Source organism: Nylanderia fulva, unplaced genomic scaffold, assembly GCF_048542155.1.
Source record: "Nylanderia fulva isolate GAGA-0341 unplaced genomic scaffold, ASM4854215v1 Scaffold23, whole genome shotgun sequence".
NCBI lineage: Eukaryota > Metazoa > Arthropoda > Insecta > Hymenoptera > Formicidae > Nylanderia > Nylanderia fulva.
The window spans coordinates 2,626,128-2,649,293 of NW_028190293.1; the positions used below are offsets into that span (position 1 = coordinate 2,626,128).

At 45.3% G+C, this 23,166-nt stretch overlaps 1 protein-coding gene and 2 long non-coding RNA genes across 11 annotated transcripts in view; 2 read left to right on the forward strand and 1 right to left on the reverse strand.

The window, feature by feature from the left end:
• Positions 1 to 17,591, forward strand: part of LOC114931714 (uncharacterized) — a 112,293-nt gene extending 94,702 nt beyond the window's left edge. For 2 of the 9 annotated variants that reach the window (XR_003819725.2, XR_003819732.2), the window contains exons 4-7: positions 1,968 to 2,054; positions 11,857 to 12,017; positions 12,519 to 12,917; positions 13,982 to 17,591. Coding sequence is in view for 2 of the 9 variants with exons in the window: in XM_085483048.1 (XP_085339174.1) it covers positions 1,968 to 2,054; positions 11,857 to 12,022; positions 12,519 to 12,547 (282 nt within the window). In the remaining 7 variants the exon portion in view is untranslated. Of the gene's footprint in view, positions 1 to 1,967; positions 2,055 to 11,856; positions 12,023 to 12,518; positions 12,929 to 13,981 lie in introns of those variants that run through there. The other 7 variants (XR_014924733.1, XR_003819738.1, XR_003819737.1 and 4 more) reach the window with 7 other exon arrangements.
• LOC114931747 (uncharacterized) overlaps positions 1 to 23,166 on the reverse strand; it is a 205,643-nt gene that overhangs the window by 89,009 nt on the left and 93,468 nt on the right. The window lies entirely within an intron of this gene.
• LOC114931768 (uncharacterized) lies at positions 5,073 to 9,810 on the forward strand. Its single transcript, XR_003819754.2, has 2 exons — positions 5,073 to 9,008; positions 9,191 to 9,810. It is a non-coding gene; the product is annotated as an uncharacterized LOC114931768 (long non-coding RNA).

Sequence of the window (23,166 nt, forward strand, 5' to 3'; positions counted from 1 at the left end):
GGTGGGCGCGGGGGAAAATTCGCCCGCTAGCTCGCGAGGGTGATATCAAAGGGGAAGACGAGGGATATCAATCCCCGGAGAAGCCACGGACTCAGCCTCCGCCGACTATAGCCGACGCTTCCGCAGTTCTCAACCGCGAAATCCTCCGTTCGAAATTTATCGCCATCGTAACCGAACACTTCCTTCCCCCGTAAGCTGGTCCCTACAACGTGCGTCGAACTTTCTCCGTGCTTTTCCAAAACGACTGATGGATCATCTCTCCCCCTTCGTTTCTCTCTCTCTCTCTTTCTTTTTCACCGAATAGTATTTATATATATATATATAGAGCCACATTTATATACATCTGGCTTTTGATGGTTTCCACGCGAAACGTTAAATCTTCCCGCGAGTGAAAAACTATCGGATAATCCAAAAGTAGTTTCGCCCTTACCTTAGCCAGACGTCTCGCAGATGATAACCCCGACTTTTCACTCCGAACGTCTTTCCGTAGTGGGAAGAATAAATCATGTGGAACAAACGAGATGAAACAAACAAATTATTTTATTCCATTTATATATAGTATTTGTATTTAATTATAGAAAATTCTTACAAATCTAATTTGCAATCGATTTTTAAATCTACGGAACTAATTATTAAAATAATTTCTCGTTCGATTTTTCCTCGAAACCGAACTGAAGAGATTTATCAATCGTCGGTTGAATAAATTGCGTGACAATCGCGAGTTCGGGCATCAACGGTGACACACAAAGAACACTGGACTTTAGCACCGCGGCTTCGTCTCCTCGCCGTAGTATCTTATCGGTGGATCGGACTCGATGCGAGGTCAAGGCGCGCTATCGTAACCACGCGATCCGTTACGAGTCACCCCGCGGATATACGAGGTCACCCTAGTTCTCCGATCCGGACGTCTTCCTCGACAACGGTAACATACGAGCGCTTCGCACGCCTGATCGAAACTCGCGAGGATACCTCGCGAAAAAATTAATCATTTTCGATATTTCGAGTAAACTGTCGCAATTTCCTCTGTTAAAGCTGATCTACATTCGTACAAACTTAATAACGACGACGAAAAGCGTAAGCAACGCTCCAAGACGGAAGTCGTCGTCCGGAACAGTACAGTACGATTCACCTGTCATTCCCCGGAATTTCCCGGGAAGTTGGGATAATCTCGTGCGCGCGCGATCGTCATCCGGGATCGTTGGTAGACGTCGCCGCCGCTTGGTTATCTTCGACCGTCGACGAAAGCCGACGTAGAATATGAAGGAAATCGTGAGCACCCCTACAGATTCCTTTTCTCTCTCTCTCTCTTCCTCTCTCCCTTTTTCTGTGTCACTCTCTCTCTCTTGCTCATCCGTCTATACATCCGAACAGTCGTCGCTCCATCTCTATCCCGTCTCCTTTCTCTCTATCGAGGTATAGAGAGCCGAAGGGGTGTGCCGGGCGCGCGGGGTGGTTCTTTCCCTCCTGTGACGGAGGAGTTGAGAGTGCCGTTGAATATGCATGAGGGCTCCTATCTACCATCCTAAAAACATTCAGTCGACGCTGAAGCGACCGATGCTCGGACCGACCGTGCGCCTCGTCGCTCGCCAATCAATGTCTCCGACAGGCCCGTCTTGCGAAAATTTCTGCGAGACGATTCCTTGTAACCACGAGCATGGGGAGTGAGAGAAGAGATATAGGTTTCTTCCTCGACCTAACGCTATACCATTGCCCGCAGACGTGCGCTGACATTTTTATTCCGTGGAAGAGAAACCGCGGGGTTCGCTGTATACCTCGGGGAATGTTTATTTCACTGAATTTAGATCGCCATTTTTACCGATGTATCGGTGATTCTTGAATGAATTTTTAACATCGAGGAATTAGATTGAACAAGGCGCTAATGTCACGAAATATTTTATCAATTTCTTTCTTTTCTTTTTTCTTATTCGAACCTATTCATCGTTAAATCTATTTTTCTTTTGCTTCAGGAAAAATATGTCATCGCATATGAGAAATGGACCGCACGAATCATATACGAAGGGTGTCTCGCTTTATCGTGTTTTCTTATCCTGCGGGTACGTATATACATAATATGACAGAAAATCCGGGTAGCAATTATAAATGAAGTCCTGATGTTAAATGAACAATTTGCTAAATAATTATACATCCTTTTCACCCGGAATAAATTTGACATTGGAATCCGTTCGCGCCGCAGATCAGTTTTATCGCGACGATCATCGGCCATAATTATGTTGTAACTGCGCGCATAAATGCCGGCGTGTAAAGTGAAGCGTGTTAAGCGTGACTCGATTATCTTTCGAATCAGACACGGAAGAGACGCAGCGTCTGAAATATATGGCTTTCGATCCCGAAGAACGCGAGCGCGATCTCGGCCCCGCGTGCACGCGCGCGCTACTTAACTACGCGAGAGCGCGTATATACGCAGGAATGCTTAATGCATTCAAATGATATTCACTCTCGCGCCGCTGACGCGAATGCTTTCGACAAATTAACGCCGTGTATCGAATAACTATCTACCGCTGCGTTACACGCGAGAATGCGCATGTGTGAAGTGCACGCGCGCGCGCGCGCGCGCACGGTTTCTCGAGCATCTTGTAAATCAAACACACGATCGGTAGTTCCGATAACGCCTCCCCGGCGTTTCGCTCGATATAATTCCGCAGAGGAGCATTGATTACACGTATAAACGCGCTCTTCGCGGCATCTAATATTAATTCATACACCGTACGAGTCACGCTGATAACCCTGTCTAGTAACTACTGATAGTAGTATCTGCCAGGGGGTTGCGTAATCGTGTACGTTCATTTCGCGGACACGAAGATAAGAAATCGTTGACTATATACCTGAAAGGTCTTCTCGCCACATCGATAGGTGAATCGAATATGATCCCGTTGCATAATAACCCGAGATTCGACGTTCTCCCTTTCTGCTAGCGCCTGACCTACCTATTACATCGAAAAAAAAAGTTTCCTTCTAATATCTGTCAAGTCCGAACGAAACCTGAGCAAAAGCTGACGAACATGGTTCTATCGCCATCTCTCGGTAATGTCAGAAGGCAAGGTAGCCATTTTGTTTCTGGAGGTGGCCAGAAGGTCGCCGTGGTGTCGCGGTACACCCGCGCATGTCCATTGGTCCCTCCTACGTTGTCCTCGCAGCGACGGCTTCTCTTTCGTCTCTCGCCTAAGCGACAACGAGAAACGTACCCCTCTCTACCCCTCTTCTCATCCCTCTACGCGACCAACTCCCCCACTTCGAGTCCGCGACTTCCCCACCTCGGGAAACTCGACCACCTTCCCTTTTGTGCCCGCCGCACCCTCTGGCCGCCGTCGTCGAGGCAGAAACGTCGTTTCCCCCTCGAACCTCTTTCGCATCCTTGCCACCTACACGGCCACTACCATTGTCGTCTTCTCCTCCGAGTTCCCTTCCACCTCCAACGATCCCACCCCTACCATCGTCGCGCGATATTATCACTCCGTTTTACTCGCGATTTATCGGCCTTTATCAACTACATTGCCGCCGAACGGTGTGTATCGTTGCTGCCCGCCTTGGCTGCCACCAACGCGCGATCCCTAAACCCCCATTCTCCACCCGATCCGCGCCAGGTTTCTCTTCGACGCGCCACGACATACCCTCGTAAATCAACGCCGGTGGTTTTGATCGTCGTCGTCCGACTGAAAACCGCAAAATCGAGCGACCGACGCTCCCGCTTTCTCACCGTGTCGTCCGAGAGACGGCTGCGGCGCGTCAAACTCACGCTACGATGATTCTTGTTCATTTTGCACCATGACGCGAATCGGTATTGAACACGCACGCAATGGTTTTACCCCGGAATATCAGGGGAGGTAGAGAGAGAGAGAGAGCCGGTGGATGGTATTTGTATGGAGCTGTTTAATTTCGAGTACTAATTTGCATACTAATAAATACCAAAGTTGGAGCATCATGCTGCGTCGTGAAATATGCGTTATAACTTTGCGCAAATGTATTTATATTTATTACAATATCTTTTTTTAGAATTGATGAGAGAAAATATAAAAAGAAGATAAAGAAATAATATTCGGCAAGGAGAGCTAAACGATTTAAAGCGCGACGGTTCTCGCGCGAGTCTCAATTACGCGAAAGTGATCGGGCCGACCTTCGTCGATTCGTTCCATATACGCAAATGAGATTTTCAACTTACATATATCGATTTTTAAAAAATTTATTCCCCGATAAATCTCGGTCCTTTTTTTTTATTTTTTAAAGAGACAAGTAATGTGCGTTATCGTTAGAAAATGAAAAAAAGAAATGATTATCTCGACATATAAAACTGAATACAATTGATTATCTTAATTAGAAACTCGTAAAGTGGCCAATAACTAGGTTTTCACGCGTCACGTCTTCCCTCGGAGCTACCAGGAGACTTCATAATACGACCTCTATTTAACGCACGCGGCTCCCACGTTCGCGGAGCGATTAGACGTTAGATTCCGACGTTTCTCAGAGTCGCGCATCCGTCCTATCTCGCATCTTATCGGCCGTCTTTGAAGCCGCTTCGCGCATACCACGACGACGTTGAACTTTGCACGAGAGACCGAGCGCGCGCTCGATCCAACCGACTAGAGAGATTTAACGCTAGACCTAACGTGTCTCGATGTCACCGATCGCTCGCCTTATCGGTTCGCCAATCCGATCGCGTACCGGAGATTGAGCGAATCTCTCTCGCGGCACACACTCGGGACTCCATATCCCCAACCGGTCATCCGCCGGTAGTGGAATTCTTTCCCTCTCGTTCCAGCTCGAGAACAAAGCGATCGCCGCGCGACTCCATTTCCCGTCGTCATAGTCGTCGCTTTACATCCTGTTCCCGACTCCGCGATGTGCTCTCTCGCGAGCTCTAACGCGAGAGGGGACCCTGCTCGCACACTTTCGTTTTCGCGCATGTACGTGTACGTATGCGCGTGTTCGCGGTGCAGTTGCTCTTATACATACATATACATACATATGTATATATATATATGTATATAGCATGCATGTATATGGCTGGGTTATATGTATATATATATATATATATATATATATATATATATATGTTATGTATATATATATACGTATATACATCGGAGGCACCGATGCACGGTAGAGTGCTTTCGAGGCGAGTGCAGTACAGACTCACGCTGCTGCACGGTCTGGTGATTAGCGCCGCCCCTGGGGGATGGCAACCGCCAATCGGTGGATGGCGTCGCGGCGCCCGCCGTCGTCGCCGGGAATATCCCCTGCGGGTCTGCACAATCGCGGATATAGCGGATAGCGTCGGGCAAAGCCACGACAAAAATCAATCACTCGCTGCTTCCTCTTGTTCGCGATGCTTCTCCCTCTCGCTCCTCTTTTCGTCCATCCCGTCTCCTATTTCTGTTTCCCTCCGGTTACACGCTCTCTCCTCTCTCTCTCTCTCTCTCTCCTTCTCCTCCATCGGCTCGCTGTTTGCGCAAACCAAAACAGAGACAGCGTCTCTATATACCGTGCGCTTTTTTCCCTCTCGTGCGTTCAACTTTAGTTTACCTGTCATGATATCTCGGTAATCTCAGTCGTCAGATTAGCCTGTGAAGGCTTCCCGAAATCGTAATTAGCGCGAAAGAACGGACAGAGTCGATTGTAGATGGCTAATTGCGATCGTAATAAATTTATACCGCTCAAGATATACCGAGGTAAAAGAGATAAACGCGAGAATCGGTATATTCCGAAAGAAAATACGTGAGAACGGCTTTGTGTCGCGGAACTTGATAATCGCCTGATGTCGAGGTGTCATGTACGAATCCTACCGTCGCGAATCGACCGATTTTTCTCGCGCGATCTTCCCACGTTCTCTCGCATATATCCCGTACACGCGCGTGCGCTCGCATCATTCTTGTTCACGTCGATCCACGTCCTCGTCGAGACGACATGCAAGAACGGGACAAGGACAAGCGCGAGATCCTAGCCGGGCTGACCGACGACCCGCCTTGAATTTCATTCACACACCCGCGAGGTCGAGAGTCTCGCTACTTACGCGGAATACAAAACGATGTTCCCATGGATCGAATGATACTGTCGTGTCAGCCGAAATAAGAGAGATGCCTCCTCTCTCTCTCTCTCTCTCTCGCTTCGAGAGACCTTCCGCGAGGAAAATTTTCAAGCTACTTGTCTTTGGAAAGGAAAAGAGCATTGAATTATAGCTCCAACTTTTAGTAACATTTATACTGTACAATTGACCTCATTTTGCAAACAGCTAATTTCCATTTTGCAAACTTAACTTTTCAGTCACTCAACCAAGTTTCGCGTTAAATCAGCGAATTCTAAAATTATTTCCATAGCTTGCGAATTTTGCCAGAAAGATCATTATCAGCGAAAAGAAATAGATATAATTATTTCATCCTCGAGAAAGATTTGGAATTATCATTCTTCCATTTATAATTCTTTCGTCTTTCCGTTGCATAATCATTAGCCGCAAAACTCCGCTAAATACGAAAGCGATATTTCTTACCGAAACCACTCATTGTCAGTATATCGCTTAGCGAAGCCATCGTCACGTCACGGCGGCGGACGTGGTTATGACATCAAATCGATCCGCGAGCTATCGAGCGGCAAACTCGCTGCGCGCAAGAGAGCTTTTCAAAGAACTTCCGCCGCCATAGTTTCTTTTTTTTTTTTTTTTCGTTTCTCAAAGAACCCATAGTTTCTAAAGCCGGTGCGTTACGCGTCGCGCGCGATTTTCATAAATTAAGACCGGAAGGCGTGCGTATACACGCGGCGCGACAGAGCGATCTCGGGAGAAGGGAGACGAACCGAGGAGACAGGGAGAAAGAGAGCTCGAGTGACTGAAAACATCCCATGGCGATAAGAATCTCCCGGCGATTAATTGGTATGACAGCGGCACACGTTAGGCCGCGCAGTGCGCCAGCCGTGACAGCGCGTCCGCGTATCTCGCGCGATATCTCCTTATGACGACGCCCGGTCGACGACTCCTTCGTCTCCTCCCTTGCCGCCCTCTCTGTCCGCGTCTTAGGTTCTCGCGTCTACCTGTGTCGAGAGGGAGAAAAAAAAGACGAAGAAACGAAGGGTGTCTCGAGGAGAAGCGCACCCGAGGGCGCCGATAAAGAGGAGATCGCCCTTGCGGCACGTCGCGATACGAACGCCTGCGGTTCCCACCGGAACTGTAGTTCCGGGAAAAGCCTGTAGAGAGGCCAGCTGCCGGAAGTCGCCGAGAGACGCGAAGCGCCGCGCTTTACCGCGCGAAAGCCCGAGCGAGGTGAAAAGCGCAAGCTCGCCCGTTGCAGGGATCTACTTGCCACCCGGGGGTTCGTATCCCCGATGCCAAACCCTCCCCCGCAGCCCCCTTATGCCCTTTGTCTTTTCGCGTGGGCGCGGATACCCACGTGGTAAAGCAGGAATCTCGGAAAAGCTCGCAGGACCTTATCCTGAGGTCGTATTCTAGGTCTCGACCTTGCGATAACGCGGCCGAATGTTGAGCTTTCCACCGCGACGTCGTTTGATAATGAATTGGAACGGGGTAGGAAATCATTTTTTTTTAATCACGAGTATCAATAAGTACTCCCTAATCTGTGGCTCGTACTAAAGGCTATTGATTTTACGTTAAGAAAAACATTTCAATATTCAGCTATATAAATAAGGATTGCCATCATCTGTTTGTGCATCGAGACAGTTGCATAAAATTTCATTATACTTGAAAGATTTAATGTGTTCAATGTTCAATGTGAGATTGCAATATGAAGAGAAATGTTTTCGAAAAATTGAAACACACCGAACATCGAAGAATAATTGATTCCTTTACAAGATTCGATTGTTATGATTAACAGTCCGTATTGGCGCTGTGCCCGATTGGCCTTTGTATAAAGCCGCGCGCACACGCGACAATGTAAAGTGCAGCTGCAAGAAGCCTCGTCTGGATCTCACCGATTGCCGCTCCGATGTCCGAGGTCAGCCGTGTCGGTTCGTGCTGGCCCCGAAGATCGTTGGTCCACCTGCTCCGAGCGCGCGCGTATGCGGCAAACGTTCACCTGCACTGGGTCCGCGTAGGCCAAACTTACACTTTCACGCGTACGCAGCCGCACACGAGAGCCGACATCCACCTTTTCTTTTTTATTTATAGATATCTCAACATCGACGAAACCAAAAACCTGTTCGATTTTGGAGAGTCGCGCATTCTTATATTTTGTCAACACCGATTTTACTCTAAAAGAATCTGTAACGATCGACTACTTCAAGCTTGAAGTATGGCGATGTCTGCGGCAACCGATCTTATCTAATTACATTGACAAATAATGCGGGAAAAATCCGATTTTTCATAAGATTAAAAAATGTTAAACTTGTTTTTTTCAATTAAACGGATTGTTCAGGGTGGCCGATAATAATTTTTGTCGATACCGCCGGCATATAATTATTCTTTTCCCCTGGTGGATGATCGTAACGAAGGAGAAAGAAGTTTGGTAGCACACCTTGCGCGACAGGTGCCATTCTCTCGTGGAACGCAGGCGTAAGTAACAAGTACCCACGCGCTCGTTCATACGAGTTTCTCTCTCTCTATCTCCGGTTCTATCTCTCTCGCATGATAAACGCGCATCCACGCTCAGTTCCTACTCTCTTGCGTATTATATACCCTACCGGTCGTCGTCGTCCTCGCGCTCGTGGTTGTTGGGCTATATCGTATCGGTGCGCGCACTGGCCGTGTCCGGTAGACGCTATCGTCGGTGCTTAAAAATATGTTAGCGGCCGGCGTATAAGCACCGTGACCTCCGTGATACGATCTAAAGAGCCCAGGGGCCTGCTGGGACAGCGCGTCAGATGCTCTTGCGACGGGGTGGTTCACCGAGGGTGACACGGGGAGAGAGAAAGAGGAGAGAAGGACCGTGACTGTAACCGTCACGCCGTCACCGTCGTCGAGAGTCACCGGAAAAAGGCTGAAACGAAAGGCTGACCTATCTGATGGGACACCCGGCTCGTGCACATGCTCGGACATCGCGATAGAAATTAAGGTGAATACGTGGGACTTTATAGACTCTTAATTGATCTTTCGTGTAGCTTGTCGATATCATCAATTTATATTTTAAATATCCGTTTAAATACGTCGCTGTATTTAAAGATGAAAAGATATTAGAAGCTTATTAATCTTAAAATTAATTTCTTTCTCGCTGCTCGAAACACAAATGACGAGAAGATGCCGAAGGCGGTTCCATTAATAACGTCGAGGCACAGGAGCTCTTTGTTTAACCGCGCTTGTCATTTGAGCCCGCGGCGTGTTAGCTTCTGGGAGGAAGTAAGAAATTGATAGAGCCTCTGTGTGTATCGGGTGAGAGATCCGGTGAGGAGGAAGTAGACGATAATCTCGTCCGCGACACGAGGAGGAGATGCGGCAGTCAGAGGTGAGGAGAAAAGAGGTCGCGTCATTGCTGGCCATGGCTCGTGATCGATGGCGCTGGGCGTTATCTTCGCCACCCCCTCTTGTTCCCGCGGTAATTCATCATCTCGGTCTGTTTTTCACTTACTTTATATGCAACATATTCCGTAATTTTTATTCAGTCAACCAGTCGCCGTCGCCGGTGCCAGCCATCTCCATACAGAGAGAACCCCGCCTCATAAAATAGCGAGCCGGGCTTCGGTGGACCATCATCTCCGCGAGTCGTGAAGGATACAGCCGACTTGCTGAGGAAGCAGACGGGACGACTAACGTTCCCCTCGATCCAAAGTAACTCCGACGGACGGAAGTCCGAGGGGTTACGCAAGCTTGCACTCTATATGCTAAGGAATTTCGATATGGAGATCTATCCCCGGGACCGGTCAGTTTGATTTATTGGCTCGAAATCGGCCGCGCTAAATTTCGGGGAAAATATGCTGTCTCTTCTCCCCAACCGGTCTCGGCACCGATCGCGCCGTGTCCTCTGACCGGGCTTTCCCGCTCGGTGTTATTTCCATAAAATGAATTATTAGACTCTCAGATATATCCGGGAGAACGCGCGGGATGCGCCAGGCTCTGTCCTCCGGCATAGTTTGACAGAAATCTCGGGGTGAATTTATGTCGCCCCTAAGACAATCTCGCGAGAGTGGAAAGGTACTCGTATTTTAACTTCTCCTTCGCAAAATTTATGAACTCGAAACGTATATGAGAAAATTTTAATTACATCCAAATATACTCCACTGTATAAAAATATCTATCGCGTCGATTCATATTAAGTAGCTTTAGCGAGAAATATCACGTACTATATTATACTGCCGATTATCAGGGATCGAAACGCGTTGAAACATCAAGCATATTCGGTAAAGCAGTCCAAGCAGTCGGTCACTGACAGATATCTCTTTCGGCGATAGTATAGAAGCCCTAAAGTGAGTCTAAGCGCTAAGTAAATCGTAGGGTCGGGCATACAGAAGACGAGTGGCGAGAAGATGAGAAACGCTGGATGCCAAAGATCGAGGATAGGGAAAAGGTGAACCGTAGTAGTAAGGGTGGCAGGAACGAGAGGAATGGGACGGGCAGAAGGCGTGAGAGTGCGAGCAGAGGAGGTTGAGGTGCTTTCGAGACTCGAGAGTCGCGCGAAATCTGCATTTCAGCCTTCTATCCTTCCGTTTCCACCACCATCCCCTAGCTACGGACTCGCTCGAAGCCGAGAGCTTTCGAACGGCTCGCAAACACTCCGCGCCGCGAGAAAGCTTCCATAGCTGTTTGCACGAGGGTGTGTGTGTGTATGTGCGTATACAATTGTAGACGCGCTATAAAGACTCCCCGGTAAGCCTCGCACCTCTGTCATCCTCCTACTTTTGCTTTCGTTCCGGTATTTGCCTTGCGAGAGAGCGCAACGCGAGCCTTTTATTCGGCAGATCAGCATTTTGCAAAAGATATACACAAGGGGAAAGATCCTTAAACAAAACTGATTGTCAAAGATATATTGGATAAAATGGAAAAGTTTTCTCTAAATTTCAAAATCTTCAACAAATGACAAAGAATTTACGATTAATTAGATATTAGAGATATATAATTCCTCGCATTATCTGAAACTTTGTACAACGATCGCAATAATTGACGTGGAAGACTGTAGGGATGAGGAATGAAAAATTGTTTACCGCGCTCTCTCGGGCAACCGGAAAGGGTGCGAGAGAGTCTCGGGAGAAAGATGGTGAAGAGACGGGCCGGTAGGAAGAGGCAAAGGCGACGGGTAATTAATCCGCGGTTTTTCTCGTCTAATTAGTTGGATTTATTCCGTTGGTCCCCTTATCCACAGACTCTCTCCTCCTTCGCTCGCCCGCGTCGCGCTCGCACCAACTGTAGCTAGATAGGTTGATGTATGGAAATGTATGCGGGGAGACGGAGGCTCGCATTTTTCCAGGCACGGTGCGCCTTCATTTCCACCGCAGCTTGCTCCCGCACCCCTCTCCCGCAACCCTCACCCCCGTTCGGCTTACGGCCCCGTATATCCAACACCCCCTTAATGACGCGTCTACTCGTTAAATTCGTGTCAGGCCACCGCGCTGCTTCTCGAATCCGCGCGAGATCCCGCGTACTTAAGGACGAATCCGCTTCCACCTTAGCGGGGATTTTCACTTTCCACCCGTGAAAACCTTTTCCTCCGTCCTCGCTTGATCTTTCGCGCTGATCCTCGCTAAGCTCGTCGAGATCTCGGAACTTGGTCTCTTGCGTTAACGTTCCGCGCGGAATTACTTTGTTCGATTTCGCAAATTGGAATTAATGCGCGACTCTAACAAAAAAGTTTGAGACATCGATATTTATATTAATAAATCGTATTCAAAGTCAATGTATAAACGATGTAAATCTTAATATCATATTTATTCTCAATGTATTAACAATGTAAAATGTTTCAATGTTATATCTAGGAAAAAAGGAAAGCTGCGAAAAAAGCTGAGCACAAGAATAGCATTCAACAAAGGCGGCAAGACAAAAGAATCGCGTTACCATGCCTTACGGGCACAATGTCCGGTGAAGATGACGACTCGAGGACATCCGGTGTTCTGAAAACGAATACGGAATGCAGCATGTACGGTACAAAAGCGGATTGTTCGAAAAACAAACACGCGCTTTAAATAACGTTCGCTAAAATATCATTCGAGATATTGAGTTGAAAACAACACACAACATTGTCTTGTCGCGATAATTGAAAAGTAATACCTACATAGATAAAAAAAAGTATGCAATATGTATGCGCAATGATGAATTATGCATGCGACCGCTGTCCACAATAATTGTTGCACATTATTATAATAAGATTATTTAAGGCCGAGATAAAAACATTTAGTACGAAGACATCAATTTCGCGATAGCATGCTTCTTTTCTACTCTAAAAATAGCTCGAAATATTTTATTTATGAATACATATACAATCTCGAAAAAATTATTCTCCATCAATAATTTCCAATCTATCAAATTGCGAATATAAAGTATTGATTTCATTTCGTAACAAAACCTTCGATTTAAAAAAATAAAAAATCACTGAACAAGAATGATAAGAAACATTTTCAATCGATCCTTCTGTAATCAGTTATTCAAGAAAGGGACGTGTATCTCTAATAATCTGGAAAGGCAACACAGGGAATAGCGGCCGTTCTCCATCTTCAACGTCGGCCATCGAGGACGACATTGCGACAGGCAGCGGTAGAGACGGTTTGCGGCGAGTTACATTTCCCGGCGCAGCCGAAGCGTTTCGACCAGTAAAAGCTCTCGCGTGAACGTGGAGTCGCGCGATACGGCGGTATACACGCGGAACGCACGCACACGCTCGGCCGGCGAACACTCGCGTGTTGTGTGCGCCATAGTTACCTACCTACACACCGGATAGTCACAAAGGAACGAGAGAGAGAGAGAGAGAGAAAATCGCAACGGGTTACGAGGAAGCCAGAAACGCGCGGCGTACCCGCGGCGATGCCCAGGCACGTACCTGGTAAGTAGTAGGTACGTAATGGGTATAGCAGGCAGTAGGTGGCAAGGCTGCGTGACGAGGCGATTGCGGACCGTGACTAAAATATTTAAAAATATGTATCTTTCTGACCGTCCAGTTTCAGTCCCCGGCTCGGACCCTCTCCTCCCCTTCGCCCACGCCGCTCCCAAGCTCGCCGCTCGCGCTCTCTGCGCCGCGCTATATTTATTTCGCGTTTCCTTCCTGCCGCACCGGCCTCGCTCGAAGGGTTGCTTGCTAGCCTTCCCTCTTTCCCTCCCTTCCCCTGTGCGTGTGTGTGTATGTGCGCTGATATTCCATCGCCTTTCCTCTCCACCCTATCCCGAAGCTTACGCAACGCGCGAGCACTTCGCGTTCGTTCCTCAGCAAACTGTAGTCATTCGCCAAGATGATCTGGGAGATAATTTGGTGCGATGGAAACCCATTTACGGAATATAATTACTGATCGTCGGACTGTTATTAGACCATCTGTCATTTAAAATTAGAACTGTCGTTATACGTGTTCGTACGCTGTGTTATTTTGGAATTTTTAATTTTGTTCAAGAATCTAACTTTGAGTGACAATTAATTTATTTTTCTTTTGTGTCAACAGTGCTGTAATTACCACTTTTATTCGAGTAATTTATGAACATTAAACATAGGGGCAAACGTTATCAATAATCGCTGCTGATGACTATAATATAACTATCATTTATCAAAGAATCATGTCATTAATAAAGCGTAGACATTTTTCTCACTAGCGTAAATTTACGTCAATAATACTTAACACTTTCGTAGACTTATTACTGCCATTCAATTGCCTTAATATCTAATCTATTTTTATTCACGTGACAATCACGCAACCTTATATAAGTATATTATTAAAATAAAACAAAGTTTCTATAATGTAATGTGCGAATTTTTTTGTGTCTTTTTTTTCTTTTCCTTAAGAGGAATTTTTTCTGTCAATGTTATATCTTGTGCGAAAACGATTATTATACAGTATTATATTATATATAATTTTATTTAACTTTAAGATGAAATTTCATCGCTAAATAATCTATTTGCAGCACTATTGCATTAAATCATCGAAGCAGGTGAGAGCAGAAGAGCATGTGCATTCGCAATTGTGCATTCGAGACTATTGCACCCGCTAATCGCGCGCGAATGCAACGTGCACTCCAACAATAAAATCTAACATTATCTGATATCCGAAGCGCCTTTATACCAACTATTCTCTTGAGGGATTATCGAATGCCGTAAGTAAACGAGCAGGTGGACCGGTATATGATGACGCAGGTATACAATAGCATTTGCTGCTGCAAACCGAGTATAATTCGAGAATTTATTCCATCGCTCGCGTCTTACAATTGCGACTTCCCGCATCTTCGAATGCATTATGCAAAAGTCTCTAGGCTCTGTAAGTAATGTTGCAAACAACCCGAAATTATCCACGCGAATATTATTTGGTGCCGATTACTCAGTTACATCAGACATATCTGATCGATTATTCGACCCCTATCATACGTCAATTACGTTGCAGTTAGGCGTAAGTGAGAGAGTAGGCGGGTAGGAGTATATCGCACAATACACAATCGTAATTGTAATCGCAAATTAGTCTGTCCATATGGGAATGTCGAATAACTTTAACGATTTTTTCGGGTCCCTATATACCGGATGGCCGGGTGCGAAATGTCAGCAAACAGTCGTGCCCGGTTTCCGTTCGTAATTCTGTCTTTATTTTCCTTTGAAAAAGGAAGACTTGGAACGCAACACGCAGTCCGTAAAGCGCGATACGGCAAGATGCATACTAATTCGAACGATTTTCGAAAACGTCACAGAAGCCTCTTCCGCCAACCTGCTTGACCTTTCGAAGCACGCGGTTCTATTTCGACGACTATCCTGTGTACAATTAAATTTTTGCATAAGTCGAAAGTTGATGCGACGTAGCAGATGTCAATAAATTCCTTGACGTATTGTGGTATGTAAAAATGTTGCACGGTGTATGCATAATATAGAATATTATGAATTTATCGAAAGACACTGAATCATCGAAAAAAAATCTGTACATCTTATAACATTTTACTTTAATATACGCAATTTTCATCTTTTTTTATATAAGTAGAATTAAATGATTCAATTACTTAATATAACATTTAACAAATTAGAACCAATATTATAAAGATAATTGAATTTTCAATACGAAAAGAGCAAAGAAACCTACACACATACATACATACACACACACACATCGCCCTTTAATAAATGAGTTATAAAATAAATATCTCGACGTAACGCCCTGTTTCTCCGACAATTAAGCTCCATAAAACACTAAACCGTAGGATACCCGAGCGTTTCGGCCACCAATGAATATTTTTATTTAATGTCCCATTAGTGTTTTAGCCCGCCCCTGAAACTCACCGGGAATAATTGTTCAGAATGCTGCTGGTGTTTCAGGGAAACACCCATAAAGTCACAAGAAAGCAATCTCTTTTAACGAGCTGCGGAATTCCACGGATTTAATCGTCCCATTGAGAAATAATTTTATAATTCCGATATATTTTTACACGCGTTTATTGTCCATTTTTATAATTGGGGAATATTTTTCACTCATAAATGCTCATCTCATATATCTTTCTTGATTTGTTCCAATATGTTTGGTAATTCATTATCCACGCTTCAAGAACATTAATAGTTTTTACGAAAACCAAGTAATCGATACCGCAACGTTCAAGATCAATATTCGGAATACTTCGGAAAGTTTTTAAAAGATTTAAGATCGCGATAAATAATATCGATAAATTACGATAATTAAGCTTCTCTTTTTTGCTCGTGCAGATTTCTCTCTCACGCGAGTAGCGACGAACAATTAAGTGTCAAAAATTCATCGCGCCATCGCGGCGACCGCCTTCGGCTCTTTAGATAAAGAGGTACGCGATATCGAGTAACGATGAGAGAATTTCAAGTTGCAAGACGGCTTTGCGTACGGGACCAGGGGAGGGGAGGAGGGGAGGAAGAAACGGGGGCCATCTCCGGTGGCGTAGCGGGTAGCGGTAGCAGTTAGCGCCAAAATAAAATAAGGATGGTACAAAATGAAAGGCAGGAAAAATAAGTCGGCCCTTATCTCGTCCTCGTCCCGTTCCGTTTGGCCCATGCATATTCAGGAGCTTCGCTCTCCCTCTCTCTCTCTCCCGCAATCTCGCTTCCTTCTCTCTCTCTCTCTCTCTTTCCTCGTAGATTCAACGAACCATCCCCCTTGGTTCTCGTGGTTGGTGCCACTGGCTCGTACCACGACGGACTCTATACTTACCTACGTCCGCCACCCGCTAATTTCTAGGCTTCCTTCTTTAATTGCACCGGTGCGATAATAAGACCGTATATATGCTCGTGTGTGTGTGTGTTTGTATGGGTTTTATATGAGGGAACGTGCGAGCGACTGTGTAAAGTAGGTACAACGGGGTACCGTGTAACGAGGTAACACCCATTCTTACACCCTCGACCATCGAGATAATCTTTATTGTCCCGATGCCTGACGAGACGTCATCGGTTGTTTCGGATATGTGAGAAGATGAAGGGATCTTTGTATCTTTGATACGGGATGAATAAGAAATATAACTATAAAGAAACCAGTTTTAAATTCGTTTCCGGCTTAAAAAGATCATCCTCGACAACATCTGCGGCAGTTAGTCATTCTTGAAAAAAAAAAAAAAAAATTAATGATTAACACGTCTCTAGTTGCGTAGGACGTGTGACGTGTGTAGGATTGTTCTCTTGAGAATATAATTTGTGTTCAACGTAATCTCACAATCAGTCATAAACTCGTACTTTATCTGTTATAGCGATATTACACAATGGTCCCTATAACCGTGAAGAACAATCGATGAATGATGCTACAAGAGCTCGCGCCTATGATCAAAAATGATTCAGCTACATGAGAAGACGTTTTTAATCGGAATATATAAAGAATTGGCGGTATTGTCGATTCGCTAAAAATCGGAACGTCAAATAACTCTCGAACGAAGAGAGCGCGATGCGATAGACGCTCATTTGACATGCACGTCGCATATGTTTTAGTGGAATAAGGTCACAAGACAGACCGGCCCGAGGCTCTTCTTCAAGTATGGTATCATCGAGCATCAGACCGACACAATGGCGCGGCGATGTCTCTCGGAATGGAACGGAACGCCGACGACGGATTTCGTATTGTCTGCAAGCGGGACGCGATGGCGTGTCACGCGTCTTATCGCATTCTTATAACGCGCGTGACACGCACGACGGTACCTACCTACTTACTTTATACCGGCGGCCTTACGTTCGCTTTACGTCGCCCGTGGTGATCGGCCACGGTCCATTATGGCCGTGGAAAACGGACCATCGATCGACAGCTGTACGCCGGGCTACCTGCACGCCGAGGATGGATGGCTTCATTAAGAGAGAGGCATTAGCGAACGGATCGTTCTTTGGCGGACGGTGAATTTGGCGCACCGCAGTAATTTTCGATTACGACGCGCGAGAAAAAGAGTGAAGAAAATAACTCTGTTCCTCGCAGTTATATATCTTCTCACGCCTTTTGTATTTAAGGTGAAATAGCGTATGTTCAGTATCATGTTAAGTGGAAACACTAATTCTGTAGAAAGATATTTCAAAAAAATTGATAATAAATATAAAGTTAATAACATAGCTATTTATTTATATTAAGTTTTAATATAAAAATACGTACATGTGTTAATGCGAAGAGAAGAAGAGAGACGATTGCGGTTTTTACTTTGTATTTAATTAAATGTAAGAAGACTTGAAAATAAAATCGTGCAAGGGCGAACACAGATTCTCTGTGGGAAGACAGCTCTCGTTTCGTGGGAATCGAGTGCCGGCTATTAACAGCTTCATTAAGAAAAGGTCTGCGAGAACGCGGCGTGGCAAATGCGTACCAGTTATAAAAGTCTATTTACGCCTCCACGGTGTAAATCAAGCATTTTGACTACGGCCAATCATCAGGCTTCCCGTGGAAATTCTCGATCCCGTTAGAGGCCAACGACGCCGTAAAGGTGCACGGTCTGCGATTTACATAGGCTGATTTTATTGTACCAATAATATCCGATTGGCACGAGAGCAACCTTATACATTAAATATTTCCCCAAAAAATGTTTTTTAAAACTTCATTATAGATTATATATTTAAGAAAAAAAATAAAAATTAATCTTCGTTTCTTATTTTAATATATCGCAATAGTCGATTATATTTTTTTTATATACCTATAAAAAGGTCCATCGTAAAACGCGATTCTTGCTATAGTAGTATGAGTGATAAAAAGACTAACAAGCCAATCGCTAGAGTAAAAGACTCTTAAATAATTTTAAGGTATTAGTTATTGGTTTAAAATGATTATTAAACTATAATATCTAAAATTATGTAGACATCTCTCACTCGCGTCTTTATCTCGCGATTGGCTCTTTAGCATTTTTTATCACTCATATTGACATAGTTAGAGTCTACTCTTCGATCGATCGAGTATCGTGTTTGTGCGAAACGTAAATAACGACGACAAGAGCGACGATAGGTCTCGAATTCGTCGCGAACGCTGGAAGTTCAACGCGTGGAAGTTTTTGGTCCCGTTAAGCGCCGGCTTCGTCAAGGATGCGGGAAACGGTAAAACTTTGAAGTCAGATCGATTTAAGGCACCACGAGTCCGCGGCCGAGTGTCGCGATCGGGCCGATTGTCAAACGACGTTTGTCGTCGCGTCGCGTCGCAGCGAGGCAGAGCTCGTGAAAAGATGGGCGCGGCGTACCGACATTCCTCCTCGAAGAGCTCCGATGGCATTGTTCCATCGCGTCGCACCTCGATCACGCCTCTGTCACGTGGCCCACAATTCACAGGACGTGACTCCCCGAACACCTCTTAAGGTGTCTCTCTCCTCGACGATCGCTGTTCGCCATAAGCGCGTACACCGTCATCCGCTCTGTCACCGACGCCGGCCATTATTTATTTATTTTCTTTTTTTTTTTTCGTCTGTCGTCTCTCTTGTAATGTCACGTTGCGCCAAAGTAACTGCATAATTTCGTCGAGATATATCGGCAACAAATACCCGACCCGTCGCGACAATCGAGAGAACGTCTTTGCTCGACTATTAGCGCCGACTAATTTCATGTAAACGAGAAGAGAGCATCGGCATGTGAATATTATTACGGTCGAGAGAAACTTAACCCAATAGAAGTCGTGGTATTTTTGCACATCGTGTTTAAGCACATATCTGAACCGGAACGAGATTATCTATATATTATCAGTGTACTTGTACTTCTCCACTTATGAAATATTTATGAAAATAATAATATTATTAATTAAATTTCCATTATAATGGCCAATTTGATATTTCAGACATCGCGATATCAGAAGAATACTGTTCTTTCAAGTATATGCGACACGAGAGTCGAAAGAGAGATTTCAATGTATATAAAAATGAATAAAATATCTTATTATCCGCGTAAAAAGATGTGTCGAAGCTTGAAGATCAGATCCTTATTCCTCGTCGTACTATATACACCATCATAACTCACGCATCAAACAGAGTGAACTACCGTGATACGAAACGCGGCTTACTTAATCGTTCGCCCGCTGATTCGCTCACCTGCCGCTCATTAGAAGCCTTATCGCTAATTAATCCATACAACAACGGCGTTACGGCTCTCGTGTCGTTCGTTGCCTCGCTTCTCCATCCGCCTCCTGTCCCTCCCCGCTCCACCCCTCCCCCCTTTCTCCCTCTTTTCATGCAATTATGAGCATACTTCCTGGACTCGTCACCCTACTCGTCGTTGTACAATGTTGAAACTGTTCAGGGTGTGAGCGACAATTATGCGGTTTCTCGTCTCAATACAAGATATTAATGAGTCTGCGAGAGGGGTTGCCGGAAGTTTTATCGCAAATCTTTCCGGTTCAGGTCAGAACCGTCGCCAACAAAGAGATACGCAAGGTTTCAGATCTTTCTGCGCGATATTTCTGGGACAGATTCTGCGAACAGTTTGACGCGCAATGTCCCGTACAAAATTGCAAACATACTAACGATTTTTCAGATTTAAGCGATTCGATTACATAAACCTGCATTCGATTTTATTTCATTATTATAAATTGTACTTATTATTACAATATGTTTAACTTCAGAAATAAACTCTACTTTGACATACAAAGTTATACCTATGCAGCAAAAATATTTGAAAGCGCGAGCAGGTTTCTTTGTTGAACTTTTTGCGTGCTTAAATTTCTTTTCACCCGAATTGCGCTCAACTCTATACGAACCCTTCGACAGTATCACGTGTTTCTGCCCGAATGCAGGCAGTTCACCCGCCTCTCAATCTCTTCCCTTCGATCGCGTCGACGTTTACAGTAATGTATGCAGTCCAATGTGTCAAGAGCGCGCTGCTCGGATGGCTGGCGGCGTTTATCCGCGGTGTTGTTAAGTCATTTAAATCCACAGTTACGCGACAGCTGGCGTAGGTCAGTATCATTATCTCGCGAGAGAGGAACGAGAGTGAAACGGCGAATCGGTAGACGGACGTACGGGACATTAATAAACATGAAGAGGCGAACGCGAGTCGACTCGGCCTCCTCCTTTTCTTCTTCGAGACTCTTTCCCCGTTTTACAGACAGAATTGATCGGATTTCTACAAAGCGGTAGGTACCATTGCCACAGAATCCTCTTCGCCGAGATATAAATACGATCGAACGCATCTCTTTCGCGTCGTTAATTCGCGAAACTTTAAATCTAGTTTTCGTTACCGCAACTTTGTTTCTTAGCACAAACTACAGGTAACAGTGAAGAAAGAAGTAAGCGAAACTACCATCGGGCATCAAAGGCGAAAGCGAGCGTCAATTTCATTCGGCAAATTTGATCGACGACTTTAAATTAAATTGCAAGAAAATTCCAAAAATCGACATTATTCGTTAACCGAATGATAATACGTACGGACTAAAAAAAAGATTATCTTTCGAAAAATATACCTATCACCAAAAAACCGCTATATAAAAGCGAGAGGGATAATCATTGTCAAGTTGCGCTTTTTACTCACAACGTCCGATGTTTAATATCTCGAAAGTAATCACATCATCTCTGGAATGTCGTACGTAAATTTAAATTGAGCGAGATGCTCGCATGCAGAGAACGAAATCGCAAGAAGGACAGAAAGAGAACACCCACCGTCTCTATACCGGTATGCGCGTGCAAAGAGCCGGCAACTTGTTAATTATTAATCAGCATGTTTAATTCATATTGCGCGCGCCAGCTGTTTGTTTCCTTGATGCGCGGTAAGGTCTTCGCTACTTACTTATGGCAACGTTTAAACGTTACCGCGGGTAAGCATTGCGCTCCGGGTGCTTAGGAATTCTCTCCTCTCTCTCTCTCTCTCTTGCCTCTCGCTCTCCCGTTTACGCTCCCGCACCTGCGACTTTTTCTTTTGTCTTTTCCTCACCTTCCCGCGTCTCTCTTTCACCGAAGGAAGTCTCACGGTGTTGCATACCGTACATGCACGCTGCAACGTGCACTCGCAAGGTCGTCTTCGTCGACATTACCGATGTACGACACACCTGATCGGATCCCTCTTATCGGGAATGTTTTATCGCCTAAACCTATAGAATTTTAATTTCTGAATTCGTGCGAAACTACTTCTCAAGACATAAAAACTTTAATTTGCAAAAAATTGACGGCATCGAAGCTAATGATTTTTGTGGCTCGATCAGTTCGTCTGATCAAGTTTCGTTCTATTTTCCTTCGCATCTTTTGAAGTGGGATAAAGTAAATGTAATAAGGACACCTCGCGAAGCGAATAGGAATTACCGAGATAATGAGGCGCTTGGCGCTCCTGAAAATGATTCCACGATCGATGTGTATCGCCGCGTGTGCACGGCATTTTATGTATTACTCCGGGAGGGTTGGACCTTCTCGTCTGTGTCTTTCGCCCCGCGGACGGTTCTTTTTCTCAACGCACAACACGGGGGTGTTTATGGGTTTATTATACGACCGATCCCGGCCACGCATACACGCATATAGGATATGCGTATACACGTCCGGCGTATGATTCCGCCGGGTGTGTCGGAGAGAGACTTTCGTCCGTTGCGGATCGGACGCGTGCGAGAGATCCTTTCCCTCTAGGAGCGTCTATCTCCCGCGCGTGCGGGATCATAAAAAAATATCCGAGTGGAGTGAAAATAAATCTAACCTTGGGGCGCCGAGACCAACCCGACCGACCGGTCGCTCCCTTAACGCGAGGTAATAGAAACGAATGGCCGCGCGCGTGCGAAAAGTACGCGGAGGAAAAGTACGATATATATATACGTGGAAAAAAGCGACTTCCCCGACGACGTCGCGACGGAGTTTCTTACTCTATTCACTTTGTAACGCCTCGTTAGCTCGGCGATATTCCGCGCATATCGCGCTCGTTTAATGCGCACGTGAGGCCGCGTCAAGGCGTTTAAGCAAAGGTACTTTGAAGGTAAAAGTATGTTAGTCATGTCAGGCGTATAAGCGTATATGAAAATACAAAGTAAACTATATTCTCCGTTCTATTTCTTAAGCAAGATTTAAGATAATGCGTTAAAAAGACGGAGAAAAATGATATAGAAATATATATAATTTTCTATGTGAAATAATTTATAGTTCCTAAACGATATGCAAAAACACTTCCTAAATTTAACCGTTAAACCCCGTTAGCGATCTGCATTTAAATGTTATTTCGGAGAATACGAGTGAATCCATTTGTCACTTGAAACGCATTAACTCAATCGCTTTTACCGTGGAACCACGGAATACGTACAAGACCACCGAGCTGCAATGAAACTCCCGCATGTTCTATACATAAGACGGGTACACAATTTCCGCTATCTTCCCCCAACTGGGCCGAGAAAAAGGGAAAATGTTATTGAAAGATCGCAGGTTGGAGAGTAGAAAGGCGGGTGGTGAGAGTAGAGAGAGAGAGAAGAACACGAAGAGAGAGAAATAACTAGGAAGATAGAAAAAGGAGGGCGAACAACGACGACGAAGAAGAGGGATGTGGGATGCCGAAGACAAGAGAAGGGAAGAACGGCGGGTTTACCGCAGAGCGGTACCACCCTTAGCGCGGTCTGAGTTCATTGCGCGAGTCATCAGTATCCATAAGCGATGAGTTACCCCTCGCTCGCTTCCTCTCCCTTCTTCCTGGTCGCGCGGCGGGTGCAGCCCCGTCGATGGAAGAGGAAGGTTGGAATCGGGGCACCTGGTTCGCTTGTTCGGCG